Source organism: Berghia stephanieae, chromosome 5 (genome assembly GCF_034508935.2).
Source record: "Berghia stephanieae isolate SIO BIC M18660-M18661 chromosome 5, UCSD_Bste_1.3, whole genome shotgun sequence".
NCBI lineage: Eukaryota > Metazoa > Mollusca > Gastropoda > Nudibranchia > Aeolidiidae > Berghia > Berghia stephanieae.
This window is the reverse complement of record NC_088364.1, coordinates 22,304,580-22,331,082: the sequence shown is the minus strand read 5'-3', so window position 1 is coordinate 22,331,082 and position 26,503 is coordinate 22,304,580. Positions and strand designations below refer to the sequence as shown.

At 37.2% G+C, this 26,503-nt stretch overlaps 3 protein-coding genes across 3 annotated transcripts in view; 1 reads left to right on the top strand and 2 right to left on the bottom strand.

Annotated features, from left to right (window-relative positions):
- The window catches only part of LOC144972602 (small ribosomal subunit protein eS24-like), a 60,531-nt gene that overhangs the window by 33,469 nt on the left and 559 nt on the right, over nt 1-26,503 (bottom strand). The window lies entirely within an intron of this gene.
- LOC144972603 (UBA-like domain-containing protein 2-A) lies at nt 12,699-25,543 on the bottom strand. The gene is made up of 3 exons (XM_078914029.1): nt 25,274-25,543; nt 25,010-25,096; nt 12,699-16,793 (listed from the first exon to the last, which is right to left on the bottom strand). The coding sequence occupies exons 1-3, from the start codon at nt 25,379-25,381 to the stop codon at nt 16,584-16,586; spliced, it is 405 nt and encodes a 134-aa protein (XP_078770155.1). The 5' UTR covers nt 25,382-25,543; the 3' UTR covers nt 12,699-16,583.
- The window catches only part of LOC144972601 (putative E3 ubiquitin-protein ligase MGRN1), a 37,685-nt gene continuing 36,724 nt past the window's right edge, over nt 25,543-26,503 (top strand). The window contains exon 1 of the mRNA XM_078914023.1: nt 25,543-26,080. Coding sequence (XP_078770149.1) covers nt 25,987-26,080 — 94 coding nt within the window. The 5' untranslated portion in view covers nt 25,543-25,986. The remainder of the gene's footprint in view (nt 26,081-26,503) is intronic.

Here is a 26,503-nt window from a genome sequence, read left to right as displayed (position 1 = left end):
CGAGAAGTGGATGCAGCCATTAGTGATATAAAGAACGGCAAGGCAGCATAGATAGACGGTGTATATGAGTACGCATCTGGGCCCCAGGGTACGGGCCTGGTTGGCAGCGGCAATGTCTGGTGTCCTTGAAAAAGGAAAGCCCCCACAAGTGTGGAAGCATCAAATATAGTTGCCATCCTGAAGCCAGGGAAACCGACGGAAGCAGCCAGTTAGAGACCCATATCACTATTGAGTTGCTTGTACAAATTGATGGAGCGAGTTTTATTAAACCGATGGGGGCTAGAAGCTTTAGGGAAGGGAGGTGCACCACGGAACAGGTCATTGCCCTTACAGAACATTTTGAGACAGGGTTCGAGCGAAAACATCAAACTGGTGCTGTATTCGTAGACCTATCGGCGGCGTACGATACGGTCTATGCGAAGGATTAATGCTGAAACTTGCAAGGATCATAAGGTGCAAAAAGACCTTGAAGTTGTTCTCTTCAATCTTAGGGGAAAGGCAATTCCACGTCGCGCTGGGAGACGCTACGAGTAAAGTTAGGATATTGAAGAATGGGTCCCCCAGGGTTCGGTTCTAGCGCCAATGTTGTTTAATGTCTACATTAGCGGCATGCCGAACATTTCCTCCTTGAGGCTGGGATACGCGAACGACTGGGCACTCGTTACTCAAAGTAAAGTGTGGACCAGTCTCGAGAGCGTACTCAGAGAGGACGTCACTAGACTCAAATCCTACTTTGACAAGTGGTACCCGAAGATGAACACTTCTAAAACCGTTGCCACTGCATCTATGCGAGGACCAGCTTCTCCCATATGAACCGAATCCGAAAGACCTGGGGGTTACGCTAGACCAGCATTACCTATCGGGTGCATCTCGGAGTTGGCCTTAAGATAGACAAACGCAATAGTCTTCTGAGGAAGCTGGCGGGATCAACTTGGGATTCCTGAGGATGTCCGCACTACCACTATGCTATTCCACCGCGGAGTGTTAAGCTCCAGTGTGGGACAGAAGCAAGATAGTTGAGAAGGTAGACGTAAAACTTCGCAAGTCCATGCACAAAGTGTCCGGAACGTTGGCAACAACGCCTAGAGAATGGGGCCCGATTATGGCAGCCATCCAGCCCCCGATGTCCAGCGGGAGACTATTACTATTACAAACAACTGGCTTGATAAGATCAAAGAGAAAGGGAATGAGGATACCCCTCTCAAGCGCATACTGGACGATGTCTCTGTTTCGAGCCAAAATAAGTCCCAGCAACCCTTGTACGTAATTACTTACGACAGAGTTGCATATGCACGAGATGATAGTCGGTTTGGACGAATGCAATGACTCAAGGGGGCAGGGACATCGACTCCTCGAAACTGGAGGAGAAGTTGCCATACTTTTCCATCAGCAAGAGGAGACATTGGGTGGCTTAGCGGCTTCGGTTGAGAACCTGCTTAACGGCACGCTCACTTCATCAGTGGGGCTTGCACGTGTCCAACAATTTTTTACATGTACCCGTTGTGGTCAAGAGCCCGAACCCGAATAGTAAAATCGCATGTTCCCGATAATTTATGATGTGTGAAAGTGTGTGTTCCATTGTCAATGATTTACACTGATCGTAAAACAAAAATGCTGGGAAAAGTAGAAGATTGTCGACAAGGAGTATGCAGTTATGAAGAATTAATACATAAGGACACACCATGGATGAGTGGTGTAAACTCTCAGTAACGACTATGACGCCTCACATGGCCGGGCGATTGACGAGAACGGGGCCCGATAATGGCAGCGATCCAGCCCCCCCGATGTCCGGAGGGAGACGATTACGGGAAACTGGCTGAGTAAGATCAAAGAGAGAGGGAATGGGGATACCCCTCTGATGCGCAGTGGCGTGGGGCCATTGGATCGAATGGTGCCAGGCACCGCACCAATCTTTTAAAAATCATTAACGGCATAATTTAATTAAAAATACAACTGAGAAATTTTAACTCCACTGTCTTTCGCCAACTCGCCAACAACATACTGCCTTTTTAGTCTCCACTCTATTCAAGATTCCGAATCACGCACTGCGCCGACTCGTGTGTTGGTGACATCACTGCGCGAATTCGCGACTGAATAAACACCGTGGTGCAAAGCAATCCGAGTTCCAGTTAATGATCTATCCATTAGTATCGCGACAGCTGATTGAGCGAGAAACTGGGACGAATTATACTATCTTCAAATAGCGGAAAAACCCTCGACTTGTGCCAGGATCTGAGAGCTCCACCGTTGGACGTCATAATTAGGGTAACTTCGGCCATCCAAAATATTACATTAACTGTCAAAAACACTGAAGTTTATTTCTGAGCAGCAAAGAAAAACCACGTTGATGGTTACGTGTGTATGAGTGTTTATTTGTGTCTGTGTGTGTGTGCTTGTGTATTTGTGTCAGTCAGAGAAAGAAAGCGAAGATTGTCAACAGTTATACTTTGGTGTGATTTCTTAAGTACTTAAGTGGAGTGATTTTTTCTTTGTGATGCTTTAAGATCTGAATCTACCTTTTATTTGTGCAATCATTAATCGTATTCCACTGATTTCCATTATTTGAGATATACTTTGAAGTTTTGTTTTGTTAAACAATGAATTGCAATGAATCAAGTTGACTCTTTACTTCACCGACCGTTTGGGAGATCGACACTAGATGACAAATTAGAAATAAAAAGACTAGTTCCTCACCAACCAACTGATTTTGAATTAACACAGGAGTGGAAATCTCGAAAACGCTCTTTTTCAGTGACATGGTATGACAGGCATGAATGGCGCCCTAGTTTAGAAAAAAAAAAAACACGTTTCTTTTGTTTTTATTGTCTACTTTTTACAGATACAACAAACACTGACAAATCATGGACATCTATAGGCTATAGTGACCTTAACCACTTCCATCGTATTTCTTGACCTCCTGAACGTTGTTTTAGCACCCTTAAAAGAGTGGAAAATTTCTTGCGAAATTCAATGAAACAGGAGCGGTTAAAGTCGTTAATGATTCTGTCAATTCACAAAGCTGAAATAGATGCCAAATGCTATTCCAGATTTCAATAAACAAATTATAAAAAGATTTGCAGAGATGAAACATCGCCGTGCAGATTTTCTTAACTAGTACTAAAAGTAAGTAATTTCTGTCATAGATTTTTTTTTCTCTTTTGATTTACATTTATCACATATTGATTGCATTATCTACCAAATCCAATCCTTTAAATGGTTGACAAAGAATAATTACAAAGACCTTTTCACACGGGACTTGTATCTCAGTGTTGTGGCTTGTTGTTTTCATGAATTATTTGTTTTTGTGAGTTTTGTACACTCGTAGAAATCATCGACCCTCCCCCCACCCTTCCAAAAAAGAGAGTTTTTAACATGTGCTCTCTCCTCTTAATCTTGTTCACTGTTTAAGAATTTTTCTTCTTCTTCTAATCATGGCACCACCATATGCCGTCAATACGCCACGCCGCTGCTGATGCGCATAATGGACGGCGCCCCTGTTTCGAGCCGAAATAAGTCCCGGCAACCCTAGTACGCAGAATCCCTGACTGACTACGTCTAAAGCTGCACATACGAGATGGAAGTCGGTTTGGACGAATTCAATCCCTCGTGGGGGCGGGGACTAACCTCCTCTAAGCTTGGTGAGATGTTGCCAGGCTTTGATACCAGTAAGAGGAGACACTGGGTGACTGCGAATCGGCTTCGGTCGAGGAGCTGCCTCACGGCCAGTGCGCTTCATCGGTGGGGTCTTTCTGACTGTCCAACATGTACCCGCTGTGGGCAAGAACCTGAGACGGCAGAGCATCTAGTCGAATGGTGTGTTGTGACAATGCTACCCGGCGGGTTTGCGACGGTGCACGAATGCGGACCAGACTTTGCTGATTGGGTCGATCGTCATAACATAGTAGTGTGAAAACCATAAGAGGTTGCTGCCGTATGTAAACTCTAACACTAACTGTATGATGATGACACCTCGCATGGCCTGGCGAACGACGAATATTTATCGTGGAGTAAAACGTAATTAAGTAATTAGCTATCGTAACCACATCATGGTACTGTCGCATGTCCCCGATAAATTATGATATGTAAAAGTGCGGTTCCATTGCCATTGAGTTACATGGTTGTAAAAATATCGGATGGGAAATGTAGAAGATGGTCGAAGCAGAGCGTGCAGTTATCGGAACCTTGCGTGTAGTTATGGAGACATATTAGACTATATAGAGAGAGCAGGGTGATGCTAGCAATGGTCTAATGTTGTGTTGAGTTTACATGGGTTTAGTATTAGTAGAGTTCCCCTGAGAATTGATCAGGTGAGTTTCGCGACGCTGCAGTGGGGGAAGAAAACTGACCATCATGTCTGACTGGTGCTTATGATTTTCAAAATGGTTGCCGTTAGTCTGGTAATTTTTTTTCTTGCATTCGCAAATTTGACTTCCGAGATTTGTTTGTTTTAAGGGTTTTACGGCGCTTGCAACACATTAAGGTCATATAAGCGCCAGTAAAAAGGAAGAAAATGGGATAGTAAAAAGTTCTAGAATTACAATTAAAGCACAAAAGAAAAGGTGAGACAAAGGGGAATTGGTTCAAATAGGAAACAGATGTAGATTCCAAGAGCACACTATCAAAGTACTTAGTTTGAGATCACCTAAAAGTCTCATCCAGACACAAGCACAGGCCCGAACTAAGAGGAACACACTCAAATGCTTACAAATTATATAATATAATTTGTAAACTAAGCATAATACAATGCATAACAGAGATGATTTACAAGGAAAAAAATATCATCTCCCAAAACAATAACTATGCACTTGACTGTTTCCCTCCCAGCCAGGCCCCTGACCAGGGCCAGGAAAGAAACCAAGTAATCTCATTCCAAGACAAAGACAGAAAGCATGTTGGAAAATAGATATATGGGGAAAGAAGACACAGTATGTACCTCCCTGCCCGCACTTCCGAGATTTAATTCCCAATGAACTTTAAATTTTTTTTTTTAAAATCTTCAACTATTTTACTACCTTTTTACGACCAAAGATGAAAATTTACGACCAAGACATAAAACTATACGACTTTTCGACCTTGCTGGATAGTTCAAGTAAGGGAACAGATGATTCCACGATCTTCCACATTCCAATGTGCTTATTTTGACAGTATCCAAAAGTCCAATCCAGGCATAAGCAAAGGATCCCGCTATAATTAGAGCTTAATTATAAAATAAAAGTACATGACAGTAACAGAGGGATGATTTAGAGGTAAAACTATAGAAACTGTAAATTTGACTCCCGCTAGAATCAGGGAAAACAATGATCAAAATCTCAATCCAGATCAAAGACAGAGTGCAACATGAAAAAGCACAAGTGATAGATGGGATAGACGACACAGCAAGTGACCTCTCTGTCAACTGTGGGAAGTCCGAAAGACCCAAACCAGACAGTGGATTTCAAAACCCAAAAATTGAGGACCCAAGCCATCCATGGATAAGGATCCTGCCAGTACACATAGATAATCGTAACACTAAAATTAAAAAAAAAAATGAATTAGATCTGCAAACGGATATAGTGCAATGTTTTAAAAAGGGGTTTAAGGCACTTGCGACACATTTGGATCATTATCAGCGCCAGTAAAAAGTCTAGAGATAAACAATTAAAAGCAACCAAGAAAAAGTATGACAAATGGAATTGGTTCAAATACGAGTCTTAGTTTGAATTCACCTAAAAGTAAAAGTCTCAATCAGACACAATTACGGGGTAAACTCATGTTTTGTTTTTTAGGGTTTTACGGCGCTTGCAACACATTAAGGTCATATCAGCGTCAGTAAAAAGGAAGAAAATGGGAAAGTAAAAAGTTATAGAATTACAATTAATACCCCCAAGAAAAGGTAAGACAAAGAGGAATTGGTTCAAATAGGAAACAGATGTAGATTCCAAGTGCACACCATCAAAGTACTAAGTTTGAGATGACTTAAAAGTCATCCAGACACAAGCACCAGTCCCAACCAAGAGGGATACACTCAAGTGTTTACAAATCATATATAATACATAAACCAAACAATACAGTGCATAACAGGGAGATGATTTACAAGGAAAAAAATACCATCTCCCAAAACGATACATTTGACTGTTTCCCTCTCAGTCAGGGCCAGGACAAACCAAGTAATCTCATTCCAAGACAAAGACAGAAAGCATGTTGGAAAACAGATATAGGGGGATACAGCAAGTACCTCCCTGTCCACTATGGGAAGTCAGGAACCCCACCCAGATGTTCAACTAAGACTCTTAGGAACACACTCAACTATTTACAAAATACAAACACTCAAAACAAAAAGTTCAAATGTACACAACAGGGAGATGATTCACAAGGAAAAAAAATACCATATCCAAAATAACCGATACAACTGACTGTTTCACACTCAGCTAAATATTCCAGACATGGCCAGGACAAAACCATGTAATCTCATTTCAAGACAAAAACATAAAGCAACCTAGAAAGAAAATATATGGGGATAGAAGTCACAACAACAGTGATCCTTTCTGCTGACCATGGATGGTCGAGACCCCACCCAGTAGTACAAATGGTACCAAGAAAAAGGGCCAACCACGACACAACGAGGAAAACAATTGTTTACTTATCATTTTTATTTTTGTCTCATAAACATAATAAAAAATTGACATTCATCTCAAATCTGACAACAAAGCTCCCCGAAAAAGCACAATTTTGTGACAAATTTATATAATCAATATGATCAATAATTATTGTTAGACGTACACACGAATTTGTACAACAATACGAGATATAACATACGATAAAATGACATTAATAATATATGTACATTAATTATAAAATCAGTTTATTATTACATCTGAAAACTAATTATATTCATACCTTTATAAGGTGGGAAGAATTATTTAATGATCACAATATTTTAAATGAGAATGAGAAATGATTGCTCCAACTTCAATGCACCTTCAACAAAAAGAGAAGATTTCCAAACTAATGCTGACACCACCAGTCCCATATAATATATTTTGCATTAGAAGTGTGTGTGAACATTACTTTAGACCAAACCCTTATGCAGCGGAAAAAGCAAATGCGATGTGGCCAGATCAAAACAATATAATAGGATGAAAAAAAAAATGAGAGAAGAAAAGACACAAAATTGTTAGCTAACTAATATGGCAGGACTATTTTACTAAACATACGAAGCGTGGCTGACAGATTTGATTTAATGATTCGTAAATGTCTAAACTGTATGATAAAAACCTACAATGACAGGCATATTTTGGATCTATGAAAACCATACCGCGAGGAGGCTTGGTACAACGCAACTACTGTCTTGATGACCATTTTAGTAGATCATTTTGTCATGGGCAGCATGCTTAATGGTAACAATCATATTTTTTATTTTAACAATTATAGTATCTGTATTCAGATCCCAAGCAGGTTAATTCAGTGCCAACAAAAGAAAAAAGATTGAGCCAAAAGGTTGCAGCTGCACTTACACCCCCCCCCCCCCCCCCCCCAAAAAAAAAAAAAACTACAAAAAAACAAAAACAAAACAAAGCACACACACAAAAAACAAACAAAACATAAGTTAAAATGAATTACTTCATACAGGAAGGCTAACTGGGATAACGGATCAGTGCCGGAACACTCTTGGATCATAGACTCGTGAGCAAAAAGAAGTCAAAGGGGAATAATTAGAATAATGGCAGAAATCTATCCATATGCAGTGCCTAAAGTCACCCATTGTCCAACAAAGACGACATGGGAGATGCTAATATTCAAGAATCACTCAGAGAAATGATTCACAGGCAAGACCAATAAAAATGCCACACACTGAGACATAAATTCATTTTGGGCAAAACTAAGCCACTTTGTTCCAGGTTTGACCAAAGAAAATTTAAACGATTCAGGTGAAACCGGCCGGTTTGATTAAGTTGTTTATTATTATTCTAGACGTCTATAATATTATTTGTTGCAATGCTTTCCTTGTATTTCTGCTGACCGGTCTATGATTATCATGATTATTATAAAATTAGGGAGGCCTTTTTTTTTTTGTTTGTTGCTTTAGGTCTCTTCCAACACAAATGAGGTTATATGAGAGACCGCTGAAACAAAAAAACAAGCAATCTAACAAAAATGGTACAAATGTAAATCAAAATCATAACCTAAAGATATCATAAGCTAAATTATAAATAACCAAGAACAAACAGGCAGAAGATTTACAGAAAAAAATATCCCCTGTCAAAAATACAATCACAAACCAAAGAAGCAGGATAGGCTAGTAAAGAGAAGAAGAAACGACATCACTATCGGATCGTACACCCATGCGAACATCATAGGTATATGATTCAAGGGTGATGCTCCCATCCAACCACCCGCTAGGGAGGCCTTCGGAAAGCGTCTACACCTACATCCCCAGTATTATTATGTTTTGGGAGGTTTTTTTTGTTTTTTTGTTTGTTGCTTTAGGTCTCTTCCAACACAATTGAGGTTATATGAGAGACCGCTGAAACAAAAAAAACAAGCAATCTAACAAAAATAGTACAAATGTAAATCAAAATCATAACCTAAAGATATCATAAGCTAAATTATAAATAACCAAGAACAAACAGGCAGAAGATTTACAGAAAAAAAAAATATCCCCTGTCAAAAATACAATCACAAACCAAAGAAGCAGGATAGGCTAGTAAAGAGAAGAAGAAACGACATCACTATCGGATCGTACACCCATGCGAACATCATAGGTATATGATTCAAGGTTGATGCTCCCATCCAACCACCCGCTTTTGGGAGGGGGGATACTTTTTTTATAATGTTCTGATAGGGGGTTTGGGAGGGGGGAGACTTTAAAAATAAAACTTTTCCCCCTCCCAAACCCCCTACTAGAACATTATAAAAAAATACTGGGGATGTAGGAGCTTTCGGAAGGCCTCCCTAAAATTATATTATGTTCACCATTGTAAAGGATGTTTTTTGAGGGTTTTACGGCGCTTGCAACACATTAAGGTCATATCAGCGCCAGTAAAAAGGAAGAAATGAGATAGTAAAAAGTTATAGAATTCAATTAAAGCACCCAAGAAAAAGTAAGACAAAGGGGAATTTGTTCAAATAGGAAACAGATGTAGATTCCAAGAGCACACCATCAAAGTACTTAGGTTGAGATCACCTAAAAGTCTCATCCAGACACAAGCACAGGTCCCCACTAAGAGGAATACACTCAAATGTTAACAAATCAAATATAATATGTAAATAAAACATAATACAGTACATAACATAGAGATGATTTACAAGGAAAAAAATATCATCTCCCAAAGCAATAACTATACATTCGACTGTTTCCCTCTCAACCAAGGACTCTGACCAAGGTTAGGACAAAACCAAGCAATCTCACTCCAAGACAAAGACAGAAAGCAAGTTGGAAAACAGATATAAGGGGATAGAAGACACAGTATGTACCTCCCTGCCCGCTATGGGAGGTCAGGATCCCCACCCAGTATTGTAAAGGAAAATTTACATTATTAGACTAGCCAGTCTATGAAAATGAAGTTCAAATATCTAAATAAAGTTAAATTTTTCACATTGTTACAGGCACCAAGATGCCGCGATCAAAGTATACTGAAAAGAGTGTGGATGCTGCACTTGATGCCATCCGCACCAAAAATCTTTCATTCCACCAGGCCGCTGCGACCTACTCTGTCCCGAAATCAACCCTGATGGACAAGATGGCCGGAAAATACCCCGTCCATAGGGTATCTCATACAGTGTTGGCCGCAGAGGAGGAGACGAAACTAGTCAAGTGGATGGTGGCCTGTGCCAGGGCAGGTGAAGGGAAGGACAGGGAGCAGCTGTGCCTGGAGGTGCAAAGAATAATGAATGCTGAAGGCAGAGAGACCCCCTTCAAAAACAACAAGCCAGGATATTACTGGTACAAAACATTCATGGAGAGACACAAGGGGGATGTGCGGGAGAGAAAAGTGATGTCCCTTGGGGAACAACGCGCCCAGGTATCAGAAGGAAAGATTCGTGGGTGGTTCCACACCATGCGGACATCGCTAATGTCAAATGGCATTGACATTACCAAGGTCCCCCCCAGCAACGTCTTCAATTGCGACGAGACTGGCTTCTCTTTCTACCTGGGAGGTTCAGTCATCATTGCCGACATTTCTTCCAAGCAACCCTATCAAGTCGGCTCCGATAACAAAACATTGTGCAAGTGACATGTTGCGTTATGATTATGTACCCTATTAATTGTTTTGAATAAATTATTTATGTCTTTCTCTGTTGAAAATGAACATAAACAGGTTTATTTATCTATCTAGACGTCTAGATCTAGTCTAGCTACTTATGAAAATATATGGCAGCCGTCTTGGGGGAAGGAAACATTCTGCCAATTTAAGGAAAGAGTCCTTCAAAGTCCTTGGAATGCTGGAATCGAACCCTAAATTGACCAATGACCCGGCAGATATTTTACCAACTGAGCCTATGGATCTGCTGTAACCGTTTATGAACTGAAAACTATTAAAAAAACAAAAGGAAACAGTGTTTTTCAACATCCGTGAAGGGTGTCCGGTTTGCCCAAGTTGGGTGGCCGGTTGGACCTTAAAGTTCCATAAGTGTCCGGTAGTACCAAAATGTCACGAATAACATTTTGCGCTGAGAACATGGATAAGACTGCTTAGGGTGCATAGCATAATCGGCTGGTTCACCTGAAACCGGCCACTTGAGCGTTACATTTTACGACATCACTATATAGCATTGGTCTCATTTCTGGCCAGCAGTCTTCCATTCTCTGAGTCTGAGACGACCACAGATAAGGCTTGTGTGGCCGGTAAGCCTGAATCTACTCTATATTATTCAACTGCATCTTCCTCAGTCAAAGACTCAGACCAGACATCCCAAAACAAAGACAGAAAGCAACCTGGAAAACGAAATATAGTGGGTTAAAGATACAACAAGAGTAACCTTCTATTCAGGGCTGCTGTTTTTGTTTCAATCTAAGAATAACGTTTACAACTATGTAGTTTGAGTTTACCATATATGAGTAAAATGTTGCAATAGTGGACAGGAAACTCAACTTCGGTTAATCGCGATATTTTTGCTGATCCCAAGGTGTTGCGATTATCCAGAGTGGACTGTAGTAATTGTGATTAAAAAAAAAAAAGGCCCCGGCACTAACTCCAATTTAACGTGTACCATAAAATAGCTACCTTCATAACATAGACCTGCTTCCAACTCACATCATACCAGATGGCGTTTAAGGCCTCTCTAAATCACAGGTTGCTACGCAAAAATAATGAAATAATATTTTTAAAACCCAAGGGGGGACCAAATCATAATAATAATGATAAAAAAAATAAAATAAAAATAACAATTTCGACAACCAAAACCTAAGCCAGAAAGTAATAAATACACATTATACAATTATGAAGACAACACTAGTCATAAACAAAATATGAAGACACATTTAGGTCATACTGCCGCCAGTAAAAAGGTTAAAAATAGCCTAAGATAAGCTAAAACTAAGGAGACTGGTCCAAACAGTGTAAATAAGTAGATTCTAAGAACAAACTGTACTGTGTTTTCTTAGTTTGAGATCACCTAAAATTTCCAACCAGACACAAGCACAGGATCTCACTACTCAAATGTTTATAAAAAAAATACAAAACAAAAACTTAACAATACAGGACAGAGAGATGATTTACAAGATAGTATACAATTAAATATTTCTCACTCAGTGTAGCACTACGGCCAGAACCAGAAGAAAAGCAAGTGATCTCATTCCAAGACAAAGACAGAAACCAAACTAAAAAAGGAAATAAAGGGTGATACAGGCCTGTAAATGGTTGGTGAAAAAATTGTCGGAACTTTTTGAACACGCGAAAATAGACACAACAGGACAAAAATATGGACACAACACAGATATGACACGTCAACTGACTAGTCAAATCATGTCACTTTTCCCTACTTATTTATAACGAGGACCTTATTTTATGGTACCAAAAAAAAAAAATCCCAATTATTTGAGGGCCCAGGTCTGAGGTAGTAAAATGGAAGGAAGAGAACAATTCCTACCCTTTTGAATGATGTGACACAGGAAGCTGCGCAACTTCGCTCCTGTTTGTGTTAAATGTTTACGCTGATTCTTTCGTTTATTTGGATTAATTCTTCTAGAAGAAGAAGAAGAAGAAGAAGAAGAAGAAGAAGAAGAAGAAGAAGAAGAAGAAGAAGAAGAAGAAGAAGAAGAAGAAGAAGAAGAAGAAGAAGAAGAAGAAGAAGAAGAGGAAGGGGTGCGGTCGTGTGAGAGCTTTCCAAGAAAAATAATTATTTCTCATTATTTTTTTCCCGTCTCACATCCGGACGGAACCAAAAATATATAGAGACTGAGAAATAAGAACCGGAGATATGCATGTGTGTCGGTAGCAAAATAGAGAGAGAAACCTTCCAGTCTGGTTCGACACACTTCTGTGCGTGCGTTATTTACTGACTAGGTGTGTGTGTGAAGACAACTCGCGCAAACTTCGCGACCCACTCTCGATGGCTGTAGCACAGTAGCCAGGCAGTAAATACATCCATGTCTATCGGAGCGTGTAGGTGGCATGATAATATTATAGACGACAAGTTTTGTTTTGTCTTTGATGCGACAAATGAAAATAAAAAAATTAAAAAATTTTAAGTCGGCATTTGAAACGGAATAAAATCTATTTTTTTCGAGGAATGAAATAAAAGTCTTTTATTTTCTTTTTTATTGGTTCTGTTCTTTGACGTTACGAATTTTATTTTTACTATTTCTTTTTTAAAAATATTAGCACTTAAGAGCAAAATCGTACTGTCGGAAATCCGACAATAGACGGAAGATTTACAGGCCTGGTGATAGAAGACATAGTAACAGTAACCTCCGTGCCCATCAAGGGAGGTCAAAACACCTCACCCAGACTAAATATAAAGACAGAACAAAGCACACTATAAAGATACAATGTAATTACTTTTTTTTAAAAAAAGAGGTGTATCTCAGCACTACCATAATTATATACTGGCCAGTCATCAAGACTTAATGACGACAAAACTAATCATAACAGCAATAGTGCCCCATGAAAAAAAAAAATCAACTGCACAAATCATTTATTTTTTATAACTGCAGACAAGATTAAATTAAAATGCTTGATAATGATATGACTTGTAAATGTAAGAATGAAAAAATATCAGATTCCACCCCCCCCCCCCCCCCCCCGCCCCTTACACACACACACACATCAAAAGCTTTACAACTTCGGACCAGTCTACCATGCTTAAATCTTAATTAATAAATTTCTGGACGACAATCGCTGCCTCTAACCATTAATATCAAACCTTAAATTGAAATTTTTTTTTTTAATTCCAAAGTGTAAAAAAAATATAACACTAACAGGTGTAAATAACATAATAGCTCTATGATCTCATTCGAGAAAGGTAATATAAAAATATATAACTAAAAGAAGATAACTAAGAAAAGAGCACATAAAACAGACCAAAAAAAAAAGACTTTATAATGTCATACTAAAAGTGGAAATGAAGTGGAAGGAATCACAATATGTGTTGAAGTGTCTTCATCAGAGTACAAATGGTAAGTGCATAATCTAATCAAAGCTTTTACAACTAATTAATGAATGAACATGAGAGTTGCTTTAAGTAAATAATCACAGTAACGAAAAGCATTCCAAAAAATAAAACACATTAATAACAGGCACTCATACAATGTCTTTCAAATACCTTTCAGAATCCAGTCAGAGGTACATATCTATCCTCAAAATAAACATAATCTAACAAAATAATTACAAATCCTATTACAATAGAAGAGAAAAACAAAAGGTGCAAAAATTTAAAAATTCATTAGATCGAAAAATATGACATAAGGGTTCTAAATAAAATATATAATTTAAACTTTTGGCATTTAAACCACGCTGAAATAGTCAATGATGCGTTATTTTATCAAACACAGTCGAGAACGGATATATCGATATAGTTGGGACTGCAGTATAATGTTGATATAAGAGTGATTTAGATATATGTCATTCTAAAAATGAAAGGGAAACATATCAGAAAATAACAAGTAAATCTTGATGTTTGGTGACCCTTAAAAGGGGCGTTTTTGAAATTTATGACGGTAAACTTTATATGCCTTTAATAGTATAATATTGTGGTCCATCTCCGAAGGCCAAGAATAATTTTATGGACCCTGTCATCAGCAATTGCAAGGACCTCAAATAAGGAAGTGCCCTCAAGAAGTTACTGTGAAAAACAGTGGAGGGTCTTGATAGCTACCATAGTGGCATGGCCAGAAACTGGTCCAATGGTACCTTATCCTCATCTGACTCCACATCTGCAATGGCGCCTTCTAAAATTAACTATTGTAGAGTGGTATCTAGACTAAGTACCAGTAATAGTAGCATTGACCATACCCATATCGAGACCGATAAGCAGCACTACAGTTTAGAGAAATTGAAAAATAGTTTAATTTTTGTTTAAGAGGTCTGTCTGATTTACCGACAAGGTCTCAGTTCCAGACAGGGATTGGCCAGGAAGCTTGCGAAGACAGAGAGACAATCTCCCACATGGTGGGTGATATGGGGAGCATTTCACGTTAGCCTACTTGTTGAAAGCCAAGAATACTGATATCCGGAATTCCCATTACTGGCATCAGGACAGATATAATGATGGCATGGCCCAGGACTAGGCTTGACCGCTGACATCACGATTCTGATCAATGACAATTCAAAGGATGTAATTGGACAATATTCTTGGTTTTTCTTTGACTGCTATTTTACACATCACCTCAACATCTCTGCATTTTCATTGACTGTTGTGTTTTACTTCACTGCAGGATATCTTGACCTTTAAAAAAAAAGACAAATTATTGCCGGTATCAATGGTTCGCATGTCGGTATACCGTCCTGTGATACAATTGTTGTTGATATAGGCGATCAATATTTACTAATGTGTTAAATAGGGATAAAATAGGACTTGATATATCCGCACTGCACTGTATGTTAAGAAAAAGAATGAGTAATAAAGAAAAAGTAACAATAATATCCACAATCATGATTTACAAACTTTTAGGCAAGACTTACAGAAGAACAAACAAAAAAACCACAAAAAACCCCCCTCCCAAATAAAAACAAAATAAAAAATAAAAATAAACATATCTAATTAAATGATTGGAGAGGATATTAATGAATGATAATGGATTCGTTCAAAGTACAATTCAACAGTCTGTAAAAAACCTTGGATCAGATACAAATACAATGAACGACTGAATACAAAAAAAACCCCTTAAAGGCAATCATGAATAACTCTTGACCAAAATGCACAAAAAGATGATAAAAAGATTAACATATATGAATTGAAAACAGGACAGTAAAATGGATGAAACATCTACTTTAAACACAAGTGCTACAATTATTCATCACAAGCACAGATGCTTTCTCTCCAAATCTGCACCAACCACTAATGTAGAATTACAAAATTTCATTAAAAAAGTTAAATCTTACCATCAAAATGTCTCACCCATAGACATTTTTCACCATTGAATTTAATCTAAAATGGTGAATTATCAAAATAACTATTCAAAATACAATTCTAGGGGAGAGAAAATTACTCATTTTGATACATATAGCTAGGCTTTCACAAAGGTTAAATGTTATATTAAAAAAATAAAAAATCCAGAATGATAGCAACATGTACACGTGAGTGAGAGAAAGAGAGACGTCCCCGGATCGAAATATAACAAAAAAAATCTCAGTTTAGAATAAAACCAAACAAACTGACTATAATTAGAAATGGCATCTAGCATGCAACAAGGACATGATTCGACCATAAGTATTTTTACCTTGTTGAGTAAGAGGTTTACAAAATAAAAGTGACAATCAATAGTGAGAAACAATGAGATAGGACAGAATACCACCCTCTCAAACCCAAATAAATATATCTGTAATATTCCACCAGCACGTTTCAATTGACTAACCCAAATCTAAACTTTAAAAATTCATGAATAAATGCTATACACCCATAGGTACAATTTGATCCAATCCTACATAATTGCAATGAGCGGCGAGTAGCATTGCCACTTTAATACAACAATCCGAGGTAGAATAAAGTGCAGCTGGACAGTTAATAAAATTGTAACTTGAACAGGTTCTATTAGATAGGTACAGATGCAATCTTGAAGCCTGGCAATATACGATTAGTTTAAAGTGGAGCTGAACAATTTGCTTGGAAATTGACATTTCAATCCAGTTAGGTAACATGGTCAAGGATCGTAGAGTTACGATTGTTCTGATGGCATTAACTCATATCAATATCAGTTTAGACACAAATTTATGACAATAATAGTTATAAAGACAAATCAGTCCTGAGAAAGTTACATGATGGAAAATATATATAAGGTTGAGCAATGAGTTGCTACAACGAAAACTATTCAGATCAGACTACACATCTAGACCTGTGAATTACGTTTCAGGAGTAAAAAAAAAACAAAATCAAATTTATGTAGTATGTAGTCATTTACACCTGTGATTTTACGAAGCTGCCAAATATTTGAATGAAACTATCCTCTATCTACTGTTGGTCTCAATCTGCATCATGTTCATATTGTTAGGGGAGTGTGCCATGTTTTGTTGTGATTGTTGCTGGTTGGAGGATGAGAATGGATGAGGTGATGCTCCAAAAACTTTGTTGCTTTCTGCTGTTGTGAGTTTAGCCAATGCTGCAAGAGCATCAGGAAAATTTGGAGGTGTGGCAGGCGTGTTAGCCGGTGTACACAACTGTTGAGGAAAAAATAAAAATAAAAGAAATTAAAGTCAAACAATGGAAATATCACTGTGTTACATTATAAAAAGAGTATATGATAATAGAGGGCATGATTGAAAATTTACCACTGAAGAGCTGCAAATCAGTAAATAGGATAAAAGACTAAAATCTATACGTGATTTTAATAGCATGACTAATATATTAAATTTGACACCCCCCAAAAAATGGAAATTCCCTGAGTCAGCAGATGTGTAATTGCTTGAAGTTGAGAGTTTTTAAGTCAGCAGATGTGTAATTGCTTGAAGTTGAGAGTTTTTAAAACATCCAGTTTTGACACTTTATGCTTTCCCTAGCAAACAATTTTGCCCCCAAAATACTCACTTTGGAGAACCGATAAGCAGTGGTGAACATTGTGAGATTTTTTAAACAAGACGAATGGGTCCTTCTCACAATATTTGCCAATACTAAGCCATTATTTTAAAAAATCTATGGAGAGATTTTGTGTCTATCAGTTTCTCTGGGTATGAATTATGTAACACCCTTCCAACAAAAAATCTAGCATCATAATTACTTGTATAAGGCGACCATCCATGGGACACAACAAAAGTGGCAGTTTTAGACAGTTGACCGCCATATATTTCTAACAGCTAGTATACAAATTATAAATAAAACTGAGTTGATTATTTTTGTTTGTATTTAGTGGTGTCACAGTGCTTGCAACACTTTAAGATTATTTCAGTGCCAGAAAAAAAGAAAGGTGATAGTGGTAGTGATGTAGTTGTAATTAGTGATCATGGTTTGTAGTGGTCGTCAGAGATGCCAACTTAAAATTAAGCCCACAGGAATTTCAGACACCACTCGGAGGAATTTCAGCGCCGAAAGAGGAATACCCGCATACAAGAAAAGGGAATTGGACTGGTATTTGGCATTGTGTTTACATCTCATAACTAATTACAACGATATTTTATTATTATGTAAACCCAATCCAAAAGTCCTGTTATTTCAAATGAAGTAAAGCTCCATCCTAATGGTGGTGCTGTGATAATATATGGGCCTGGTTGTAGTAGTATTGGTAGTGATGATGATGATTGTAGTAGTATTGGTAATGAATATGATGTGGTGGTTGTAGTAGTACTGGCAGTGATAATGATGTGGTGGAGATGAAGGTTGTAGAGGTAGTGTATGGTGATGTGACGGAGGTGGTGATAGTAATAATAGTAGTGGTAGTTGAAGATGTGGTGGTCTTTGTAGCAGTTGTGGTAATGAACTGGCATGGCGTTTTTTTGAAAAATAAAATCCAAAATTTTGCAAGCAAAAAACAACCAAATTTTCAAAACATTTGAACAAAATCGCGAATGATTTTCATAAAAACTGACAATAAGTTCATGAAAGAGAAATGCTTTGTGGGCCTGAGTAATTGGTAGAGAGAGGTTAACTAAAAAATGATCATTACAAATTATGTGGTGGTGGTGGTTGTAGTACTAGTGCTAATGATAATGATGTGGTGGTGGTTGTGGCTGTAGTAGTAGTAGTAGTGGTAGTGATGATGGTGGTTGTAGTAGTAGTGACGATGATGTGGTGGTGGTAGTGATGATGATTTGGTGGTCACAGCCGTTTATTACACTAGATATCTTTCACTTTAGTTTTCTACCGCCTCAACCCCAATGGGAACGACCCACCGTCGATGACGGGGAGACCACCGTGTGGTTACGTCATAACAGATGTCCAGAACGTGAAAACTGGCCTATATTTATCCCTGCAGGTAGAATGCACCGCTTGGATTTCATTGTCAGTCAGGCTATAGGACAGATTTAGTAAAATCGTTCATTTTTACACTGCAATTGCTGACCATACACGTCTTCTATTATTTTTCTATTTTATATGGATATAACGGCCACATTTTCATCTTTAAGACGCAATTATTTTCATTGATATCAAGAAAGGGTGAGTATACTTTATTCTCTCTTGAAAAATGTATATTTTTCTATTTAAAATTAACCTGAAAAATATTTTTAATTGTTTAAAAAATTCAAATTGATGTTATCTGAGTTTTGTTACACTAACACATGGTAGTAAATATAAGAGTAATAATCTACTTTTAATATAGCATTTACTTCAATGATTTGTAATGACCGGTTTCTGCACAATGAATGTGTAAACACATCTTGTCTAATTCTTTGTTGGCTAACTAAATAGTCCCGTATTCAGACAAACTCCTGAGACATAAGAACATGAGTCCAATTGTGATGATAACGTTATTGTTGTTGTTGTTTTATGGTGGTGATGATGATGATGATGATGATGATGATGATAGTGCAGTAATAGTAGAAATCGTAGTAGTAGTAGTAGTACACACACACACTCAGAGAGAGAGAGAGAGAGAGAGAGAGAGAGTGAGAGAGAGAGAGAGAGAGAGAGAGAGAGAGAGAGAGAGAGAGAGAGAGAGAGAGAGAGAGAGAGAGGAATGAGCGTGTGTGTGTGTGTGTGTGTATAAAACTCATGTACGCACATTTTTAGCACGGAACGATTTTTATTGCTTGTTCAGTCAAGTTCTCATGATTTCTCTGTGAAAATTGAACTTTGAACCTATAACTTTCACACCGATTTGCCATTCCGTCTTCACGATTCGCACCTTCCCTCGATATTCTTCTACATCGCCCGTTGGTACAGTCAACGGGCGTGGGAAAAGAGGGTAGATAGATATATTATGACATCAAAAAGCGATGTGATCAAAGGTGGCGGATGATTGTGTAACATCAAAAGCCCGGTGGACTGCGCTACAAGGCCGAAGTTTCGAGGGGATATGTGATTTGAGTGGGAGGGGCTTATTTGACTTTGCCGATGACCGACTGGTGGACGATTGAAATTATAATTGTCCTTTTTCAGCAGCCAATTGGAAATGGGTAATTATATACATCTGATTGGCGCTCCATGGATAGAAATCAGTTTGGAGGTCATGGGATGAATTTGCTGGAGAGATGGAGTAAATTTGAAATGAATTGAACGTAATTTGAGGCGTTGTCTAGGTGTCAAATAAGACTCTCACAGACCGGTGATAAATCAATTTTTTGGCCGCAAATGCTACAGTAAACTTGTTTCTCTATCTTATTTTTGCTAAAAATATTTCAGAATGGGTATATAGGCGGATTCCATTTTGAATAACGGGCATTTAGAACTATATTTTAAAGGAAAATTATTACGTTATTATTATTAGCAGGCATCTAGGCGATCACTTTCGTATTATTACTAACAATCAATAATATTATTATAACTCTTATAATTACAATTATTATTATCATCATCATCATCATCATCATCATCATCATCATCATCATCATCATCAATATCAATAATAACTATTGTTTTTTTTCTTCTTTACTCAGATGAATGGTCATACTGAAAACAAGCATTGTCTCAATGCAAATGGCAAATGGACTCTGCCGAATAAGCTGTGAAAGGGCTCAAATGAGATATGTGGTTAAAAAACATTTCATGCAAACTGCTCCAGAATTAGGAAGTGAAGTTCCACCGGTGAAAAAAAGAAAACAGAACGTTGGTTAATTAGATGCTGTTTCTGTGAAATGTAACAATCAGCTGTTCCTTACAATAATCGTGAGGTTTTACGTATGTTAATAAAAAGTATAAAAATGTGTTCTAGACGTCTATACAAAGTTCAAAGGAATACTTATAACTTATCTTTACCTATGATTGTCAATTTATTTTAAAATAACAGTTCATTTTGATTATCTGATCATTAATCCTCCCCCCCCCCCTCCCATCTTCTTCAATGCGTTTATCACGATTTTTTATTGTCAAAAAATGGATATTATTTATTTTTTACTATTATCATTATTATTAATATCATTATTAATATTATTATTATTATTATTATTATTATTATTATTATTATTATTAATATTACAGTGGTGATCAAGAGTAAGATAAATACATTGATATTATATGATTATTACTAGTATTAGTATTACATCGATATCACGTGTTTCAACTGATTCACATTGATCATTTCTGTTATCCACGATGCTTCGGTTGTTCAATAAGCAGACCATTTTCAACAAATTTCCATTTTAAATTGGATTAGCTATCTGGTCGGCGTCCTTTTTTTTTTTTGTCGCAGCACTGGAGAGAAGGAGAGAGAGAGAGAGAGAGAGAGAGAGAGAGAGAGAGAGAGAGAGAGAGAGAGAGAGAGAGAGAGAGAGTGTGTGTGTGTGTGTTGGTGTACATAAAACTAATTTAAGCAACGTTTTACCACGAAACAATTTTCATTTTACCACCTCAGTTTAATCTCTCATCAGTTCTCTCTGACAATTGAACTTTGAACCTATAACTTTAACACAGCTACGTCATTCCATCTTCACGATTCGCACCTCATCGCGATATTCTTTTATGTTGACTCGTGGTACAGTCAACGGGGTTGAGAGAAGAAGATAGATATTGAGTGACATCATCAAAAGCGATGTGATCAATGCTGGCGGATGGTTGTGTAACATCAAAGATCAGTGACTGGTCTACAAGGCCTATCATATTCGTGGGTATGTGTGATTTGAGTAGGAGGAGCTTTCTTGACTTTGCTGATGACCGAGTGGTGGACAATTGAAATTAGAATTGTCCTTATTCAACAGCCAATTGGAAATGGGCAATTGTAAAAAGCTGATTGGACGCTCCATGGAAAGAAAGCAGTTTGAGGGACATGAAAGGAAATTGCCGGAGAGCGTGGAGTGGGGAGGAGTAAATTATAGTGAATGAATTGATAGTAATTTGGGACGTTGGGAAGTTAATAAAACTCTCGGAAACAGGTGATGAGTCAATTTTTTGGCCGCAAATGATTCAGTAAAATTCTTTATTCTTTCTTTCTTTCCTTTTTTAAATTTCCTTTCTGTCAGAGTGGACATATAAAGGCGAATTCCAATTTTTTTTAAACGGGCATTTAGAACGATTTTTTAAAGAGAAATTATCGCGATTTACCAAAATTAGCAGGCGTTTAGGTGATAGCCGCTATATTATTTTCATGAAAATGATCATTATCATCATCCTATTATTATTATTATTATTATTATCATTATTATTATTATTATCATTATTATTATTATTATATAGTTTAGATCTATACAAACGTCAAAGGAATGTATATAACATATCTTTTCCTAAGAATTGTCAATTGCCATTACTAAAACCTGTTCGTTTTGATCATTTGATCAACAAACCCCTACAATTCGGTGATTACGCATTTTTTTATTGCTGTCAAAAAAGGATATTGCTGTACAGGTGAGCGGATATCTCAACAATGCTTCATTACAAAACGACTTTGATTATATATTTCTACTCTGTGAATATTGATGATTATTGCATTATTTCTCATTTATTTGTATAAACTCAGATAACTATGTAATTTTTGATTATATCGTTTGAAGTAATTAAAATTTCTGACCCATTTTTATGGTTATTTCCTATAAAATCTAATCCCAAATGATCTACTAAAATTATATCAAATAAAAGTATGTAGATCACTAGTTATGACTCTAAAATATCTTATTGCAACATCTAATAGCATCTTTACTACGCCACTTTGAACTTGAGAAAAAAATCATTAAAACAGTAAAAATTGCTCAGTCTCCCTTTCGGCACAGGCCGTGACTCGCCATCTGTTATGAACTAGCGTCCGGCAAAATTTACCTGTCGAACTAAAGTGAAAGCAGTAAACGGCTGTGTGGTGGTGATTGTAGTAGTAGTGATGGTGATGATGTGGTGGTTGGAGGATGGCGTATCTTAAAATTCATAGGTAATATTCTACTATCTTTGCCTCCTTGTTTTGATAGTTATTTTCATCCCGGATAACATGTTGTCGGATCTACTTTTGTGGAAGTGTGATAATAAATTATATTGTTCCGTATGAGGAAGACAGGAAAACAGCAAGTTTGGTCCGTTTTGGGGCGAACAACACCTAGGCCCAGGGATTCAACCGCAAAACAAATTCCCAACCATCATCAATATCCCCAAAATTATGGTCAATATGAACAAATTATAGAAACAAACGAGGATCAATAAAGTTAACAGGTAGGTAGGTAGTGAAAACTCTAATGGAGATTTTAGGTATTTGTTATTGTCTTCTTTTGGGCAATCATTTTGTTCTTGTTTGCCTAAATTTCTTTTTTTTTTTTGGTTTAATTTAAAAGACAAAACACATTTTATTATTTAGTTGCCCTTACTTATATAATCATTGTGATAAAAGCTGGATTGTATTACTTAGCGTAAGTTTTTGTCTTTCTTTCGTAAAGCAGCTATGAATGACAACAACGGTGACCATCAAAATGTCTATCTTCATTTTTCACCTAAAGTTTCTAGCTTTAAAAAGCTTGTGATATAGGATAAAGATTAAAAATTTGTGTCATTTAAAATTACGTTTTTTGTATTTCACTTGTTATATTAAAACCTGGTATTGATGCTCTTTAAAACTTGTAATATAACTTAATATAACTCATAAAATTCATATTTAAGGACACTCATTGATTATCTGCAACATAGCTTGTTGAAATAGCCTACCAAGATAAAATAGCCTACCACACTAGTGTCACAGTATACGGTGAAAATAGCAGCTTCCAAATATTAGTGATTGGTGGACCATGAACCGATTTGATGATTAACAAGTCTCTTGCTGGTTGGAAAAAACAAGGCGAATTGCCAGTCTGACGTTTTTAGTTCAAAGAGTCAAAAACTTACATTTCAATTTCATTTATCCATTTGCTTTTTTTAAAAGGTGGATTTGGCATTTGAATTTGAGCACTATTTACTTTCTTCCCTTGTGTTAACTATCACTCTTGTAATATTAACTGAATTGGGACACAGATTATAACTGGCCTTTTTTCAGATTATTGAGATTTTTCACGCGCTGTGATTATCCCCAGACACCTGTCTGGGGATAATCAAAATTCGTTATCCCCAGACATATATTTGAAACTCCGCTCCTTTAAACAATTATCCACATTCCAGAATATGGAATGTTTCCAAAATGCACATAGAAATAAGGAAAGTTAATAAAATATCTATAAAAGCATAAAATTAACCAACATTAAATCAGTTGTTACTACATATACACAATATGCGTCGACCTCGAAGTGGGTGTCATGGCCGAATGGTTTAGTCGTCTGCCCTGGAAGTTTTACCAGAATCGACGTTGTGGGTTCGAATCCTGGTTCCGCCACTTTTTTTTTTTTTTTTGGTTTAAATTCCGTCTTCTGTTTTTTGCTTGTTTGTTTGTTTTTTTTAATTCCGTGTTCTTTTCTTTTTTCTTTTTTTTTTTGGAAGAGTCTGTTCTTTTCTCCTTTTTTTTTTTGACCTTTTGTTCCGTTTCTGAGCATAAATTTCTTAAAATTGTTTTTTTTTTTTTAATTATTGTTTGTTTTTTCTCCTCTATCTGACCATTTGGTTGCTCTCTGAATATTTCTGTTTGTTTGCTTTTTATTTATTTATTCTTTTTAGACACTTTTTGAGATCGGAGTGGGGACGAATATGACAATTTTCTAGAAACTAGAAAGGAACTAAGAGAGAGAGAGAGAGGAGAGAGAGGAGAGAGAGAGAGAGAGAAGAAGAGAGAGAGAGAGAGAGAGAGAGAGAGAGAGAGAGAGAGAGAGAGAGAGAGAGAGAGAGAAGAGAGAGAGGAGAGAGAGAGAGAGAGAGAGAGGAGAGGAAGAGAGAGAGAGAGAGAGAGAGTTTAAAAAAAACCCCAGGTGTCTGGGGATAACGAATTTTCATTATCCCCAGACAGGTGTCTGGGGATAATGACAGCCCAGCCTTTTCGTTATCCCCAGACAGGTGTCTGGGGATAATGACAGCCTTTTTCACGTTTAGTTTGGCATTTTGAATACAATCTTTCTGCCAAAGTGATCAATCATAAAAAAAATCTGGACTTTTAATTATTAGCATACATGTTTGGCAAGAACGAATGCCTTACGGTCAAAGTCAAAGACACTGACTCACTGACCACTCTCATTGTCCCTTTTGTCATAATCATAATAATAACAATATCAATAAGTAGAGGAACAAGGTATCAAATCTATTTCAAGTCCCATCCATCTGATTGGGTCAAATTAAGATGAAATGAGTTTGACCATCAATTATCAAAGTGCCTAGACAAAAAGTTAACCGTAAGTCAAAGCGCATTCATTGATCACGATAAAAGTAGGTTAGGAAGTAGAAGTACTATTCCGTAGCTCACCGGGTAGTTTCCATTGGTGTGACTGCGGTTACAGGTTCGACACATGCTGGGGAGGGATGACTCTTGAAAAAACATACTGAGTGCTGCCTGAAAAAAGGAGAAACCAAGGACAGAATAAGACGAAGGTCACGAAACCGATAAGCTATCCAAATAATAACATAATGAACGGATATAAGTAACTGAGCACGCCACAGAAAATTATAAACAAATCGGCCATGTTTACATCGAGGCCAAGCAGCAGAGAAGGTAGAGGGGATACATTACCTCAAATTGCCACTGTGATGCTTGTAAAAATTGCTTTGCTTGCTCTGCGTGACACCCAGCAGCATGAACAAACTGATTTATCATACACTGTTGCTTTAAATTATCCATTATGATATGAAATTTGAGTATTTTAGATCAAGACACAACAATGTTTTCGGTAGACTTGTAAACACATCCAAGAAGTTGTCGTTTTGACCAATCACAGAGAGGAATGCATTTTCACCGTAAGTCTTGTCAATTTTGATTGGTTTCCCAATAGTTTTACCGTAGGAGGAACTTAGAAGGTCTAAAGCAGGAAGTCGTAGCTTTTGTCAACAAAAACATGTTTTGTTGATTTTATCGGTCATTCGTTTGAACAACATCTGAAAACAATTGATTGATATTTTATTGCATACAAAAGATAAATGCTCTTTTCAGTTTGATATCATCAAATGATAATACTGTAGTTTTCTTAAGCTTGAATTTTAACTTATGTCTTCCTTTGTTATGAATTTGGGAAGTATTAGGTAATGTGACATCATCAATCATCGTCACTTCCTGTTTATAATACTCTATAATCTGTATTTTGAGGGTAGTGTCTACTAAAATTGTCTATCTAATCTTGTAAGATGTCTGTCTGATAGTGATAGTATTCTCAGTCTTGGAACTTGTAGGCAAGCAATTTACCTAACGTTTAGCTGTATCTAAAGGCCATACAGTTGACAAAAATCGAAATGGGAACCTCTTTTACAAGAAGTCGAAACAGGGGGGAAGAGAGTGGTGAAATATCATCGCAAAGCAATTCCTATCGGTACCCCCCAAAAAACGGTGAGTGAACAAATCATTCAGCAACTTCTACTTCTACGAGGACCGAAAGGAAGCACATTCTAGGGGAGACCTTGTGAAAGCTCCTCGTGCTAATTGAAATAACTCAAATATTCCCTCAACTAACCCTAAGAAAAAATAAAACCTATAGTACCTTTGCCTTTACTTTAACTCTAACCCACTTACTAAAACAAAGACACAGTAAGTACCTCCCTGCCCACTATTCCCATCATAGTGGGCAGGGAGGTACTTACTTACTGTGTCTTCTATCCCCCTATATCCGTTTTCCAACTTGCTGTCTGTCTTTGTCTTGGAATGAGATTGTCCTGGCCCGGAGTTGTTGACTGAGAGGGAAACAGTTCAAATGTATAAAAGTATAAGTTAAAGTTAAAGAGTTTTGGGAGATGATGTTTTTTATTTTTTCCT

What these genes read in the sequence shown, in the direction of transcription:
- LOC144972603 (XM_078914029.1), bottom strand. Translation starts at nt 25,381, where the DNA reads ATGGATAATTTAAAGCAACAGTGTATGATAAATCAGTTTGTTCATGCT. An exon ending in CATCACAGTGGCAATTTGAG is followed by an intron (nt 25,097 to 25,273) that starts GTAATGTATCCC and finishes TCCTTTTTTCAG; the next exon opens with GCAGCACTCAGTATGTTTTT. An exon ending in ACACCAATGGAAACTACCCG is followed by an intron (nt 16,794 to 25,009) that starts GTGAGCTACGGA and finishes TTTCCTCAACAG; the next exon opens with TTGTGTACACCGGCTAACAC.